The following is a 15,473-nucleotide window of genomic DNA, read 5'->3' on the forward strand; positions in this document are numbered from 1 at the left end:
GCTTTGTAGGTCTGAACCCAAAAAAAACCCAAGGTTTTGTGTTTGAAGCTCATTCAATTGCTAGAAGTATTCATTTCTTTATAGATTTAGCCGTTGTACCTAATTAGATGGCTAATGGGTGTCTGCTTGTGTGGTCCTAGTTTTTCCTCCAGAAATCTTAAGCCTCATAGTCCCACTGCAAAAAAAAAAGAAATAAAATGTTGTGCTCTGTTGGCAGATCATTTGGATAAGTTTTAACAAAAAATATACGTAACTAAATATTACTTTAAATGAGAATAATTGTCTTGCATAAAGAAAAAAATAAGAATTTAAATTTCCTCCTGAATTAGTTCTCAGTTTTTGAATCCAGTTATTGCACTTCCTAGGCTGTACTTGCCCAGGATACGCCACAGTAAATGGTGCCCCTACAACCATCGTGGTAAAAAGATACCACCAACCAACAATATTGCACTTAAAGGACAGGACAGACCGGTATCATTTTGCACCCAGGCAAAAAAGTTTGTCAACAGTGGAATGTCTTTGGTGCACACATATGACATGCACAAAATCAAATTCAGTGATTGTTTGCGACGTGTTAGTCAATACAAAAGAGTATAGAGTTTGCCATTACTAGTCATAATAAGCCTGGTAGATGACAACAAAATCTTGGTGGCCTGTGAAGAGATATGACTTTTCTCCCTCTGTGTGTTTGAGATGGGAAAAACGAGCGCTGAAGTTCAGCAGTTCCATTGAGGGGTTTATTACAGAATATTCCGGGCACAAATGTGGTACAGAGCAAGGTTCTATGAAGTGAACAGTCAAAATGGATGACAATCACTTTTATACTTGGAGGCTGGGCTATGAGAAAAAACAAATTTTACATGTGGTGAAAAAATCCCTACTTCACACCAGTCTTGTGTCTGGGTGTGGCAAGTAAAAACTGAAGGCCTTCTCCCAACTGCAAACTAAAAGCACCCCTTGCAACAATGCAAACACTGAATAACAACTGAATTAATGGATATTTCGAGACCCAAATAACTGCAAATATGTAAATAATTACACTCAATGATTGAATAAACTGACTTAAATAATAAAATGTTTATTATTGAAGAAATCATACATTGATGACTACAGTAATCCTTCACTGTATCGCGATTCTCTTTTCACAGTTTTGATACTTTACGGATTTTAAATTGAGTTGCCTTCAGGCAGCCACGGTGGTTGAGTGGTTAGCACGTCCACAGCACAATTCTGAGGTCATATGTCTAAAACAAACTACCAGCCTTTTTGTGTTTGCATGTTCCCTGTGGATTTTCCCCGGTCACTCCAGTTTCCTTCCAAATTCTGAAACCAGCGTGACAGGTTAAATGGTCACTAGGTATGAGTGAGCATATGAATGGATGATAGCATACAGCAAATACGATCACAAGGTTGTTTCCCATGTGTTGGGTGGTTGTAACTGTCCGTGTGCACGACTGTAATAGGCTGGTGTATGCTGTCAGTCAAACAGCGAGGCGGGCGCACAAGTCAAAATGGGAAGTATTACTGGCTCATTACAGTGAAAAGTGTTCATCAATTAATCTAAATCTGAGGAAAGTCGGAAGAGTGAAAAAAATCACATCATGCTTCGTGTATTGTTAACAGAACTGGGCAGAGACTGAGGCTGCGTTGAGAGAGAAAGCAATAGCGAGGATTTAATTGTGGTTCGAACATGTAGGTATGCTATTAAAGAATGCGTAATACTGAAAAACCACAGTAAGTTAAAATTTTAAGTTGACAAGTTGCAAGTACTGCTACGGCTAGGCTACGAAACAATTCTCTAAAGCCGCCCCTGTCGGGCCTGTATCTCACCGACGGCAGTTACATCACCCACGAAAATAAATTACCTGTAGCTAAAACTCGGGGGAAACTGCTACATTTGTGACTCGTGTATTTTAATCATCACGAAAACCTGATGCTAGCGTGCAGCTAGACGGCCACTCCCACATCGCTCTTTTGCAAAGGAAGGAAAAGCCGTGACAATAAAGACCATTCATTCAACTGCAATTCTGTATTGTGTTTTTATTGTAGATCTATATCTATTACATACACTTCTAATCAGTGCAACTTCTGCAGTCACTCAAACAGTGACTGTAGCCTTCAACCAGGAGAAGATGTCGTCAGGTGGTGTCCAACAGTCACTGGGCGTTTCGACCCTTAACCACAACGCCCTCGAGTTGGTGGGCCGGCAGTAATGGCCAGTCACTGCCCATCTTCTCCTGGTCCCCAGCTAAACTCCTCTCTCCTACGCCAGAGCCAACAAGAGGCTCTCTCTGCGGCTTCCCCCACCCTTTTGGCAGCTGCCTTTCTCTTCCTTCCACTTACTCCCAGGGCTGTTAATGTGTCCCATACAGACTCTGCTGGGAAGCCCCTGCACCCGACCTCCACTGGGAATAGCCAGGTATGCCATTCCTTGTCCCTGCACTGTTGGACCAACTCTTGATATTTGGTGTTTTTCCTTTCATGGGCTTCGCTACATCCTTCTTCCCATAGTTATAGTTAGCTCAATCAGGATGATTTTTTTAGCCTCTTCTGACCAAATCACGATGTCTGGCCTCAGGGAAGTTTGGACTACCTGGGGAAAGTGTAATTTCCTTCCCAGGTCTACCTTCATCTCCCATGCTGGTGCTGTTTGATCGCTCAATCCTTTGCAGCCACTCATTAGCCTGCTCCACTGTCCTGAGAACACTGCCCCTCTCGCCCAGAGATGAATCGTACCACTTTTCGAGGCATTTTATTGGGTTATCTTTGATTGATGGTATGTTTTCTACTTGGATTCGAAGTTGGAACCTGCTTGTGACCTTCCCGCTCCTGATCACCATGCTTCTTGACTTTCTAGACTTGTATTTCATCCGAGCCCAGGTTGCTACCTCGTCCAGTGCCTTGAGGATCCATCTTGCTTGCACATGGGTCACTGTTGTAATAGTGATGTCGTCCATAAAGCATCTCAACGGAGGTTGACATATGTCAGACATCGTCATTGGCCCTCTGGTCTCCTTCACCGTGGCAGTGATGAGTAGATTCATGCCCATAACAAACAGGATGGGGGAGATGGTGCACCCAGTGACGATCCCCTTCTCCAAGTCTTGCCACTGGGTGGTAAACTGGGTGGTTTGGAACCGAAACTTGAATCCACTGAAGTAGGAGGTGATCATTCCCCTTATGTGCTGTGGTATATGGTAATGCTCCATCGCAGTGTTGATGAGATCATGGGGAATTGACCCATATGCATTGGCCAACTCTAGCCGGACGACTGTTAAGTGTCCTTTACTTTCTTTGGCCTCGCGGATCAACTGGCTGATGATGCTTGTGTGCTCCAGACATCCAGAGGACCCTGGGATGCCACCTTTCTGGATTGATGTGTTGATATATTTGTTCTTGACCATGTACGTTGTCAGCCTCTGTGCCAGGACTGAGAAAAATATCTTACATTCAACACTTAGTAGAGAAATGGTTCGGAATTGGCTTATGTCAGATGAGTCCTTTTTTTTTGGGCACAAAGCACCCATCCGCTCTCTTCCAGGATGTTGGGATTACGCCCTTTATCCAAATTCTCCGCAGTAGCTTCCACAGCCTCCGTAGAAGTAATGGACATCTCTTGTACACTTTGTAAGGTATACCGCTGGGTCCTGGGGCAGATGATGACCGGGCTTTTTTCACAAGGTCCTGGAACTCTCTTCATGATGGATCCTTAGTGTTGAGCTTCTCTTGCGGTTTTTCTGCTTCCAATCCTTGGGTGGATGTCCAAGGCTTGGCTTCAAAAGGTGTCGCTGTGACTTTCTTTAAGGAAACTTTCTACCGTTTCTTTAGGGCTGGTCAGTCTCCCAGATCTTGCTTCCCCCAACAAGGTTTGGGTGAACTTGTACGGGTTCTTAGTGAACTGATCACGTTTGACCTCCTTTTCCTTTCTCAGTCTCCGAGACCTCTCTGCCCTTCTTAGTCTGCACAATTGTCCTCGAAGTCCAGTGGTCAAGTCTTTTATGCCCTCCTTCTCTCTGGGACTGGCATGTTTGTACTGCAAGTTGAGAGCCTTGATTTCCCTTCTCAACTTCTTGATCTGTTTTTCCCTTCTGCCTTTCTTCTCTTCTGTACTGAAACGCTCCTTGGCCATGGAGTAAGCACAAGAAGCCATGCTGTTGATTTTCCTTTCTGCTGATCCTGCCAAAGTGGCCTCTAGGACTCTATCAAGGTCCTGGTCAAGTTGGTTCCATGCAAAGTTGTTGTTTGCTGGAGGCCACTTCACTCTCTCTTTAGGGGGTTGGGCGCCTGGGGTAGTGTGAGGGGCGACCCTGTGGTCAAGGGGTATCACAGATGCAGAGAGGTCTTCTGTACTGTGGGGTGCTTCCTGACTGGAATCCTCCTGTGTCTCACTGAGTGTCTCCACTATGCGCTGCATCTGATTTACCCCTTTCTCACAGATGGGCTTGGATTGAAGTATCTTAAGTCCCTTTGCGTTTTTACAGATTTTCCCGCAGTGGCACTTTGCCTCAAACACGTCCCCAGTCAGTGTGGTTTGGGTAAGCTGTCTCGTTGTCATTGTCCTTGCCATAGCCGTTACCAGTGAATCTGTCCTCTTGAGTCTCTCCTCCCCCCCTCTCGGGAGACTCTGGGGGTATTACTCATTGTTTCGTTTCGTAGCAATGGTTGGTGCCCTCTTGCGAGTACTGTGGGTGGGGTTCTGAGCCCCACACACCCATGCCAGTCTTTCCTGGAGTTACATTACCCATGAAAATAAATGACCTGTAGCTAAAACTCGTGGGAAACTGCTACATTTGTGACTCGTGTATTTTAATCATCACGAAAACCTGATGCTAGCGTGCAGCTAGACTGCCACTCCCACATCGCTCTTATGCAAAGAAAGGAAAAGCCGTGACAATAAAGACCATTTATTCAACTGCAATTCTGTATTGTGTTTTTATTGTAGATCTATAATATATATATTTATATATATGTTACAGCTATCTAATAAACGAATGTTTTGAATACCGCAAGCTTTTTTGGAACGTAACTCCTGTGAAAAACATGGGATTACCGTATACATGCAATGACACATTTCAATTTTACAGCACCTTGTCAGTCTTAAACTTAAAACTCACTTCTACTCCATAGCATATGAATAACCTACTCTTCTCGTCGGCTGAAAAATAGTCTGTGTAATATAGTGTAATAATCTGTGAAGCCCTTTGAGACTCTTCATGATTTAGGGCTATACAAATAAAAATGACTTGACTTGACTTATGAATGACAGAGAAAAACCCTGTGTCTGCACCCAACGCAATTCAAAACAAGGTTATGAAGATACAAATGAAAGAAGTTTAAAAAAAGTACCTCTGATGTCTCATTGCCAAAGAAGTAAATGGCATTCAGGCCTTCGCTCTCCAGCAGATCCAGACACAACCTCTTATCCCAGCCTTCAGGAAACACGTCGAAGCTGATCATGCCGCCTAAGAGCAAATACCAAGTCCATAGGATACTCTCATGAGTCCAAATATGAAAATTCTACCCTTTTCAGATGCAGCCAAAGACAGCATCCGGGAGTAAGCAAATAATCCAAAGCAGGGATGTCCCAAGAAAATAAGTTCGGCTCTTGGGCCAGATGCACTTTCTGTTCTCAGGCGGGTGGCTGCCCTGGAATTCCTTCCTACTCCTAGAGACGTCCTGCGCACACGCAACGCTGATAGTAGTTTGTGCCTTTGAAAGCAGCGAGTACTTATGATTTTCTTTCAATTTAGTCCCTTCGACTTCAAAATACTTTTTTGTGACAGCTTTTAAGCCTGGCGTGATTTTTCTGTGGTAGCTTTATAGCATGGGGTTTTTCTTAAACTACGGTAGCAAAGATCGACAGACGGGTCTGTGCAGCGTCTGCCGTCATGCGGACCCTGTACCGGTCAGTCGTGGTGAAGAGGGAGCTGAGCCAAAGGCAAAGCTCTCGATCTACGTTCCTACCCTCACCTATGGTCATGAACTGTGGGTTATGACCGAAAGAACACGATCCTGGATACAAGTGGCTGAAATGAGTTTCCTCCGCGGGGTGGCTAAGCTCTCTTAGAGATAAGGTGAAAAGCTCAGGTATCCGAGAGTGACTCTATGTAGAGCCACTTTACCGCCGCATTGAGAGGAGCCAGTTGTGGTGGTGTTCCGGGCATGTCCCAATGGCAGGAGGCCCCCAGGGACGCTGGAGAGACTACAATAACTACAAATTCTAATCATGGATGGCAAGGCATATGTTCCAAGCACAACACATTTGATCACAAATAATTAAAAAAAAAAAGATTTTCATGTTTGGCATTGAATGCATTAACATTGGAGTGAATGCAGTTTAACACCTGAACCAACTCACCACATTGTATATACTTAAGTGGGAGCTAAGACAAAATATATTTTTTGTTGTACTGGTTTGAAATGAATAAACAAATAAAAGTTTTAGCAGTGATTAGGCAATACATTTAGACTATAAAAGATCAAACTACTAGGCTGGGCTTACTAAAGCTGAGAGCATAACCTTTACTGTACTCTAATGGGCAGAGGAAGCATTTGGTTTGGATTCATTTTAAAAGTCATTAATTTTGATAGAAATGACCTAGGGACTCACTTCCTTTCTGACAAATTGATGGTGTGTCGGATTAAATCATCCATTCGGCCAGGCCTGGCCTGTGAGCGTATGTTTGACATGGCCGTTCTAAAGCAAAGAGACAAATCGAATAATCCAGTTTTTTTCTCAGGACCAATGTGGCATAAGGACCCCATTTGCACGCCGCCATATGCCCCCCTGACGCTTGTTCCTGTAAACACGGTGCACTTACTCGGCTGTGTTGTTCAGCATTGCAGAACAAATGCTTTTTACTTAGCAAGGTTTTTGACTGATGGTGGCCATTTCCATCAGTGGACAAACCTTTGAACCTTTGTTCGCATGGTACTGATTACTTGTTTACCGTGTCCACAAATATGTCAAGTATTTTTCTCTCTTTATTCTTAACAACCAGTCCAACGAATCTAGTAATTGCAAAACACATTCTGAAAGTCCTCATTTGACCAATGAAAAGCCTTGCATCTCTCACATATTTCTCTTCCTACCAAAATAAAGCTTGTTCCCTTTCCCGGGTCTTCTCTTCTTATAACATTACAGTGGCAAAGGCTCAAGGTGTAGGACAATCAACCAGCCAATCAGAGGCTTGGTTTCCTTATTTAACTCCTCACAACTTCAAACTCACGCTTTCTAATGTCAGCCCGACAAAAACATAAAATAATATTTGCACAATGGTCAAATTAAATATAAAACTAAGAAAGTGCAGCTGCAAACACCACAATAAAGACATTGTTATTACCCTTCAGATCAGGGGTCTACAAAATGGTGCCTGCAGACACCAGGTAGCCCCCTAGGCACACCTGAGTACCCCGTAGAAAAGTTTTGAAAATAACTCGCCAGTGACAGGTCATTGCGATTTTCTAGTCATTTAGATTTCATACTGACATGTTTTAGTAATTGACTTTAAGTATGGCGCACATTCTTTGAAGTGTCCCTAAGAAAGTTGAAACTTATATTAAGTATGTGTTAACAATGCCAACTGAGTTTAAAGAGCCCTTATGCTTTATTCCCCACCACGCCCCTCCAAATTTAACTTATGATTACTTACTATCTTACTAAAGCAGTTCGGAGCAGAACACATTCGGTAGAAGGAATGGGGGTGGGGAAAGTGCTGGAGAGTGACGCCATATTGTCCCTGCGGGTTTTGTTTTTATCTTTATTTTTAGTGTAGTATGAAAACGGTATAAGTAAAAAAATGGCCTGCTTCAAGTGGAGTCCAAATGTCAACCCAAAACCCAAAAGAATCGTTAAGTATAGCAAGTCTAAGAAATCCACGTACTTGCGCGCGCATCATGAACACGCCGAGTGGGGCTGCAAATAGGACATAAAAGCCAGGAGATATCCGAAGCGAATTAAAAAAAAAAAAAAAAAGCAAAATTCTGTAAAGCTCCTTTAACTTCTACTAATTAAGATATAGTGACCACATAGTGATAACATAAATTTTAGAAATGTATATCAAAATGGTAGCCCTTCGCGCCAATTAGTGAAAAAAGTACCTCTCTGCTTCCTAAAGTGTGGTGATCTCTGCTTTAGACGGTCTAAACTTCAATTCAGGACAACTATTGTTAATAATTCACTGACTTGTTTTATTCATGACACACACGACTTTTCAATGAATAATTTGCAAGTTGCGGGGTTTATAAACATTTTAAGTTTGCCATATGAGATTTTGGGGAAGATTTTGTGTCAATAATAGAGAAATGCAAAACAGTTGTGCACACACGTCTTTTATTTTGAAGTAAAAGGGTCTGCACATCCTGCCAAAAGGCTATGCTAACTAGCCCTTTTAGTGGCGAGTTGCATGGAGGAGTGAATATGCATTCTGGCTTAATTTGTGCATCACAAGCTGATATACACAAGAACAATTTCACACGGCCCTCACAAAAATAGTAAAACGATATGATCAATGATGGGATCAAACAATAGAAATTTCCTTCCTATGGTACATTGTAAATCATTGCCACAAAGGAAAAACATTCATTCATTTCCTAAGACACTCACCATTTGTGAACTTTAATCCCTTTCCAGCAAATTCCTCCCTGAGGGCAGCAACAAATTTCTCCTTTATTTTTTCTCTCTGTGAAAACAAAAATGACTGCGCTAAAATTATTCAGCTTTGATTAGCATTTCAATTACAGGAAAAAAACATGTCAGCTTCAAAACTCTTGATGAAGAATATTTATGTGAACTTCAACACAAATCCCAGAGGAGAAATCTCTTCGGTCTACTTGGGTGAGCCATCAATGTGCAACCGCATCAACTCTCCTGAAAGCGCAACAATGTTAAAACTTAATAGTACATGTTTCATGATTTACAGACCAGAATTTTTTGTAACTTACTTTTTAACTCTATGCATTTCATTTGCTAAATGCAAGTCACAAGGGACCAGTCAATAATAGCTTTTCATACAGGAAAGTGTACCAGCTCGGTGGCCTGGGGGTAGGGCGCCCGCCCCGTGACTGGGAGGTTACTGGTTCACCCTCGGCCATACCCAAGACTTCGACTTACAATATTGGTACCCATTGCCTCCCTGCTTGGCGCTCGGCATTAGGGGTTGGAATTGGGGGGTTTGGTCAACTAATGGCTCCAGACGAGATGTTGCAACACATCAGTTGGGTTGAGGGAGGGGGCTGGGAATCCCCTCCTTTGTATCGATCTCCCAGAAACAGTCAAAAATGTGAATATGTTCTTGACACCTCCCACTCGGGGGATATGGAATACGATCTTAATACAGTCGTATTGAATTTTGGAGGGGATTGCTTAGAGTGATAGCGTGTCATTCAGAACTTCCTTGTGGTAAAAATACCCATAAACATTTGGATTTAAATAATAATACAGTATATAGTACATTTTTTAGAATACTCATGGGTTGAGAATTTTGCATTTTTTTGTCGTAACATGAGGCTCACCTATTATTGTCTGCTATTTTGCTGCTACGGGTACCCAAAAACCTTGAAAAAGGCTAGGCTTTTTTTTTTCTTCGACAAATTTGCCAAGAAGTAATTCTCGAATATTGGTGAGGATTGCCTTACATGGATTGCTTAAAGTGACAGTGTGTGTTATTCAGAGCCTCTTTGTGGTAAAAAACAATTAAAAAAAAAAAAGCAAAAATACATGAACTGTCATATGAATGTGCTTTTTTAGAATACTCGTAGTTGAAAATTTTGCATTTATTTTCTGTAACATGAGCCTGACTTATTATTGTCTGCTATTTTGCGGCTTTGTGCAAAATCTTCTTCATAGTTTCTATTCTTCCTTGAGCTTTTCAACTCTGGTTTCAAATTGGACGACACAATAGAACCACGTCCAGTGTTTAAATAATACACACTGTCTCTTTAAGTACAAACGAAAGGTTAAAATGAAATTTAATTTGACCTTATCGATTTCCGAGAATTCAATTCGCTCTTCCCAAGTGCAGCTCCGACCGATGGGGGAAATGTTGAGCATTCCGTTTCTGAATTCAATAAAAGTTCCTCTGCAAATGAAAAACAATTCTTCAGTACATCCTGCAGAAATACAAAACAGAGAAAATGTGTTTTTCACTTGTGGATGAAGTATAACAACTAAAGAACGAACTTTTATTTTAATGCCGTGCATCAAAATGTAGCTTTGACATGTCAGAATCCCGTGATTAAAGAAAGACATGTGGTTTTGCTGCATAACAAAGAATAGAAGGTAAATACTGCGAGTGTGTTGTGCGCGTATGGTTCGGACCTTTTCTTTGGCAGTTTGATGAGCCCCATGTAGCTCAGGCAGAAGTTGATGAGGTCCTGCAACAGCTCCTCTCCAATTTGATTCTGGATTACCTATCCAAATGAAAAACAGGAATCATGTTTCTCAACCATTTCAGTTGCTAAGACAAATTATGATATTATACCAGTTGTGCAAAGCCTTTTGGCTTAAAAAAATATCTGAATTATGTGGTGTTTATTATATTTTTGTCCATGAACACTTATCTGTCAGCCTGATTTCATTGCCTTTCTCCTTGCTGCACTTCTTCCAGATGCGTGCTTTCATATATAAGCATTTAACCAATCACATTTCACCCAGTACTCTCTGACAGCCATGAGGCATAACAGTATTGATAAAACCTTTGATTTAGCCAATCAGATTTCAAGATGGCTGAGTCAGGGCCTTCTAGAAGGCGTAAGGAAATGGCACAGTAAAGGAAAAGAAAAAAATCCCCATGTACATTGCTCCCGTCAACTTTTTCAGCACTAAATCGAGTAAAAAACAAAAAACAAACTTATGCCAGAAATACAACAGGACAGGCTTGACTTCCAGCGTGAGCTTTGATGGTGATAGAAAAAAACTTGATGGAAATGAAACGCACGGATCATATACACGACAGAGGAATTGAAATCCTCAGGAAAGAATGGATTTTGTGCACAAATAAAAAGGATTTTTGTCGAGTAAAATAGAGCTTTATTCCTGACTAATATTGCAATTTCATGAGGTTATTATTGATGCTTTATTATCTGTGTAGCAGCTGTAGCTGCAGTAAATATTTCATAGCCATACAATAATTGAGGGTTGGAATGAATTAGACAAAGCACTATTAAAGGCCTAGGTGTGAAATGCACAGCCTGCCACTGCTTTGTACTCTATTTTGTTTTCAGTCAAAATAAAAGTGTCATGTTACATGTTAAGGTCTTAATCTTTTCATCGTTTTCTAAAAAAGAAGTGCTTGTTTCATTAAATCTGGATTAGTAAAGGTGTTAGGATATTTGCCCGGTCCAAATTGTCCCTAAGGTGTGAATGAGTGAGCGAATTGTCTGTCCCTGTGTGCCCTGCGACTGGCTGGGAACCAGTTCAGGGTGTCCCCTGCCCGAAGATAGCTGGGATGGGCTCCAGCACCCCCGCGACCCTACTGAGGATAAGCGGTGCAGATAATGGATGGATGGGGTGTGTAGTTTGAGGTGTCCTTTTTTTTTTTAATTAAATATTATCACTATTAAGTATGAGTTACTTTACCCAAATGAGTTTAAATAGCCTTTATATATTTATTTTTTTACCGTGCCTATCTGCTTTTACCTTACTTATATCATCGGTGTTCTGGCCACGGAGTGTATTCGGAAGAAGGAAAGGAGACTGAGGGAAGGGTGGGGAGGAGAGTTTTCTTTTATTCTAGGCTGAAAATGGTGAAAGTAAGAAAAGGACTGTTTGAAACACAGTCCAAATGCCAACCCAAACCCCCAAAAATATAAAAAAAGAAGACTTTATTCAAACACATTTAAGGGAGACACGTACATGCATGTGCCATTCAAGCACCCTGACAGAGGCTGCAATGATGATTTCAGCAAGAAGATGGAATCAGCATGTAGAATATTTTTGAAGAGATTGACACCACCTTTAACTTGAGGTTCACATTTATTTTGTTCCTCTTGTGTTTTTGCAATTATTGTACTTTTTTAAGAACCCCTGCATTATTTGGCTTACTTCCCTGCATTTGTCCTCTCGTAACAAAAATTTTACACAGCTTGATACTTCCCAGGGCTTACATACTTACGCGTTTTGACCGGAGTTTGCCATCTTTGTACTGCACTGCGCCATTCTCAGCAAATACGTAGTCAAACTTGTGTATGACTGCAAGAAAGAAGGAAGAATTTTGGAGCTATATGTGCTTATGCATGTTTGCACAGTAGAGAATTGTGAAAAGGAAACATTGAAGATGATAACATGTTCTGTTCAAAGTTGAATCTCTGATTGGGCTTGTTGAGTTGGACTTTTGTTCGCATGAACCATTTTGGCTTTCCATGATGCAAATGTTTCTGTTTGCTTTAATGGGCTTGAGACTTAGATGTTGAAACCACGACTTATAGCATGACGTCGAAGCTAAAAAGTTGAGCAGATGCTTGTTTGGGTCTTAAATTTGACTTCAAACCAAAACGTACTAAGTACTGTATTAGTATTACTTTGTATATTTAATCAAATTCCATGAATATTGTTATGACAGTTATTATCATGATTGAGTTTGTCTGTGTCACAAACTCTGCCAAAGGTCTGAGAAGAATGAAGAACTGTATCTTGGTACCTTCTTTGCCCCAACTGGAAGACAACTAATAAACTGACCGTCATCTCCTTCCCCAAGCTGTTCTGCGATCTTGGAGTAGTCGGACCCTCCAACAATGCCAGTCTTAACTTTCTTTCTCAGTGCCTGGAAGAATTCGTCCAGTTTTGGGTCTATTTTCTGAAAATCGATAGCAGATACATTTTTCAAATACTCACATTGAAATAAAACAGAACAAAGATTTTTGACAGAGGTGGCATATGATTGCAAAAATCTTTCAAGCCCTACTTGAAAACATTTTTTCGGAGTTTAAAAAAAAAGCTTTCTCCGGCGGCTAAAGGACAGTGTTGAGTTTGTATGGCGTTGTGAGTTGGTTCAGGTGTAAAACTGCATTCACTCAAATGTTAAAATAAACCAGTTAACACATTCAATGTCAAACATGAAAATCATCTGCCAATGTTTGTGAGTAAATTCATACACACGCCTACCTTTTGACATTAAAAAGCGGTCGATTTTAGCGTGGTGTATTTATAAGTGAACAATGTATTCTTTCTCCAGAATATGAAAAAAGCATGTGCTTCATAACGAAAATCTATTGCAGGGGACACGGCAGCTGGGTGAATAGTACGTCCGCGGAACAGTTTTGAGGTCCTGGGTTCAAATCCAGCTACAAGCCCTCTGTACGGAGTTTGCATGTTCTCCCTGTGCCTGTTTGGAACTCCAGTTTCCTCCCACATTGTCTGTCCATGTGTGCCCTGCAACTGGCTGGCAATCAGTTCCCTGCCCAAAGATAGCTGGAATGGGTTCATGCACTCCACAACCCTAAAGAGGTTAAGCGGTCCAGATGATAGATATATAAAAACCTAATGTAATCGTTGAAGTGCTTTATTTATGCATATAGACTTAGTCCCCCTTCAAAATAAAGCAGTTGTAAACAAAAATATTGATTGCTTCAAGATTTTTGTTGTTGAACTTGCAAAATCGGTAGGCGTTTTTAGGGAAGTTAAGTGGTAGTGTTAGCAGGTACTTAAAAATGTTGCATTTGAAAAAGATCACTTGTCATCTGAGATTATCGTATGTAGGGTAGGTTAGTAGTATAGAGTAAATGATAAAGCAAAATACTGAAACACAAGGCTAAAAATTTAGAGTTGCCATTATTTAACCGATCCTGCCCGCTTGAGAACAGAAAATCTGGATCTGGCCCCAGAGCCAAACACTGTGTGCACTGAGATTGCTACTTATGTAAGGTTCGTCTTGGCTCAATACAAAAGCCTACATGCATTACAACACCATGTGCACGCTGAGAATTTCCACTCCAAAAAGTCAATTTTGCAGCAAAACTTGCGATGCATCCATAAGCAGCTCACCTCTCTCGGTAGCGTCAGAGTTCCATCCACATCAAACAGACACAAGCTGTTTCTGTCCGCAGAGATGACGCCTATCTCCATTTAGTGATTTTTGTGGTCTACTTGATTAACCCCAGTTTCTTTTCTTCAACTTTTGCTCGAGAACACGTGCACAAACATTCACATCAGTGAGTCGATTCCTGAAGGAATCTGCCGTCGTTCTGAGCGCATCAATCAATCAATCAATCAATCACCGCACAAAGACGAATCCTCTGGTTAAAAATGATCAGGTTTGCTCATGATAAGCCAGCATTTCAGCATATTATCCTCTTTTCTGTCCATCCACGGCCCCGACATGTAGAATTTAATTGAAACGCGATCACACCTTCCTAAGCACATTTGTGTCCTCTGAAGGTTTCCTCATTGGCAATGTAAAGCGCAACACCAGCAGCCAATCAGAGCACCGATGGCCAGTGAGTGACGTAGATAAATGGGCGGAACTTAGGGGCGGCCTTTTTCCTTGCTTGTCAACTGAACTGACCTTAAATTGCAATCTATCTATCTAACTATCTATCTATCGTAAGATATTTCTTTATTAATATACAGGAAACATTATTTTATGGAAGGAATAAATCAGGCTGCATTCTCTCTCCAACTGTATTCAACATCTTTCTGAAGAAGATCATGTCCGAAGCTCTGGACCAACATAAAGGTACAGTCAGGGGGGGACACAACATCACAAACCTCTGTTTTGCTGATGATATAGCCAGATTGGCAGGAGATGAACAGGAACTGGGAGATCTGGTCAATCGCCTGGACAAACATCAACCCAGGATGGAATGGAAATCAGCACAGATAAAACAAAAGTAATGACCAACAATCCCCAAGGTATCACCACAAACATCACTATCAACGAAGGAGAGCTAGAAACTGTCATCAAATTTAAATATCTTGGAGCTGTCATATCAGAAGAGGGGTCAGAACCAGAAATCGTGGCCAGGATAGCCGCAGGTCTGCAGGCACCTTAGCTGTCTTTGACCTCTCCTATAGTCCATCAGGTTCAAGGTGTTTTCCACCAGGGGGAAGCATTGTAATAGAAAAGCGCCACCCACTCTGTTTACTCTAACTCGATCTGTTTACTTATAGGCAGGAAACCTAACATGTTAAACAAGCTTAAACAACTTACTTTTCTCCAAATTATTTTCCATCATAGGTAGCATTTTACGATATCCAAGTTTATTTATTGATTTGGTACAAATTTATAAAGGCTCAATCCATTTACTTCCTCTTTCACCTACCCACTTGTAGTATTTTTTTCTCTTTCCCATTTTCTCTACTTTGGTTAGGACAAAGGAACGACCCCTATCCAGGAATTAATGAACTACTTCCTGCTTGTCACATCATCACTTCGAGCTGCCTTTGTTGTGATGTAGCATATTTGAGAACTATTCATTTTATTTTCCCCCTTTTACTTCAAAACGGTAACATTGGAACTAGCTGAATAGATTACACA

The 15,473-nt window shown here is 41.3% G+C and overlaps 2 protein-coding genes across 8 annotated transcripts in view; one reads left to right on the forward strand and one right to left on the reverse strand.

The window, feature by feature from the left end:
• Window positions 1-14,833, reverse strand: part of pmm1 (phosphomannomutase 1) — a 29,496-nt gene extending 14,663 nt beyond the window's left edge. For 2 of the 5 annotated variants that reach the window (XR_015849067.1, XM_088325938.1), the window contains exons 1-7: window positions 13,982-14,419; window positions 12,677-12,794; window positions 12,114-12,190; window positions 10,319-10,410; window positions 9,980-10,079; window positions 8,606-8,681; window positions 5,347-5,462 (exon numbers count right to left, since the gene is read on the reverse strand). Coding sequence is in view for 3 of the 5 variants with exons in the window: in XM_088325938.1 (XP_088182064.1) it covers window positions 5,347-5,462; window positions 8,606-8,681; window positions 9,980-10,079; window positions 10,319-10,410; window positions 12,114-12,190; window positions 12,677-12,794; window positions 13,982-14,062 (660 nt within the window). In the remaining 2 variants the exon portion in view is untranslated. Of the gene's footprint in view, window positions 1-5,346; window positions 5,463-8,605; window positions 8,682-9,979; window positions 10,080-10,318; window positions 10,411-12,113; window positions 12,191-12,676; window positions 12,795-13,981; window positions 14,423-14,704 lie in introns of those variants that run through there. The other 3 variants (XR_015849068.1, XM_088325940.1, XM_088325939.1) reach the window with 3 other exon arrangements.
• gucy2ca (guanylate cyclase 2Ca) overlaps window positions 14,492-15,473 on the forward strand; it is a 33,080-nt gene continuing 32,098 nt past the window's right edge. The window contains exons 1-2 of one of the 3 annotated variants that reach the window (XM_088325887.1): window positions 14,492-14,672; window positions 14,727-14,848. The gene's annotated coding sequence lies outside the window, so the exon portion shown is untranslated. Of the gene's footprint in view, window positions 14,849-15,473 lie in introns of all 3 variants that reach the window. The other 2 variants (XM_088325886.1, XM_088325903.1) reach the window with 2 other exon arrangements.

Source organism: Urocampus carinirostris, chromosome 1 (genome assembly GCF_059441175.1).
Source record: "Urocampus carinirostris isolate Australia breed hairy pipefish chromosome 1, RoL_Ucar_1.0, whole genome shotgun sequence".
Taxonomy (NCBI): Eukaryota; Metazoa; Chordata; class Actinopteri; order Syngnathiformes; family Syngnathidae; genus Urocampus; species Urocampus carinirostris.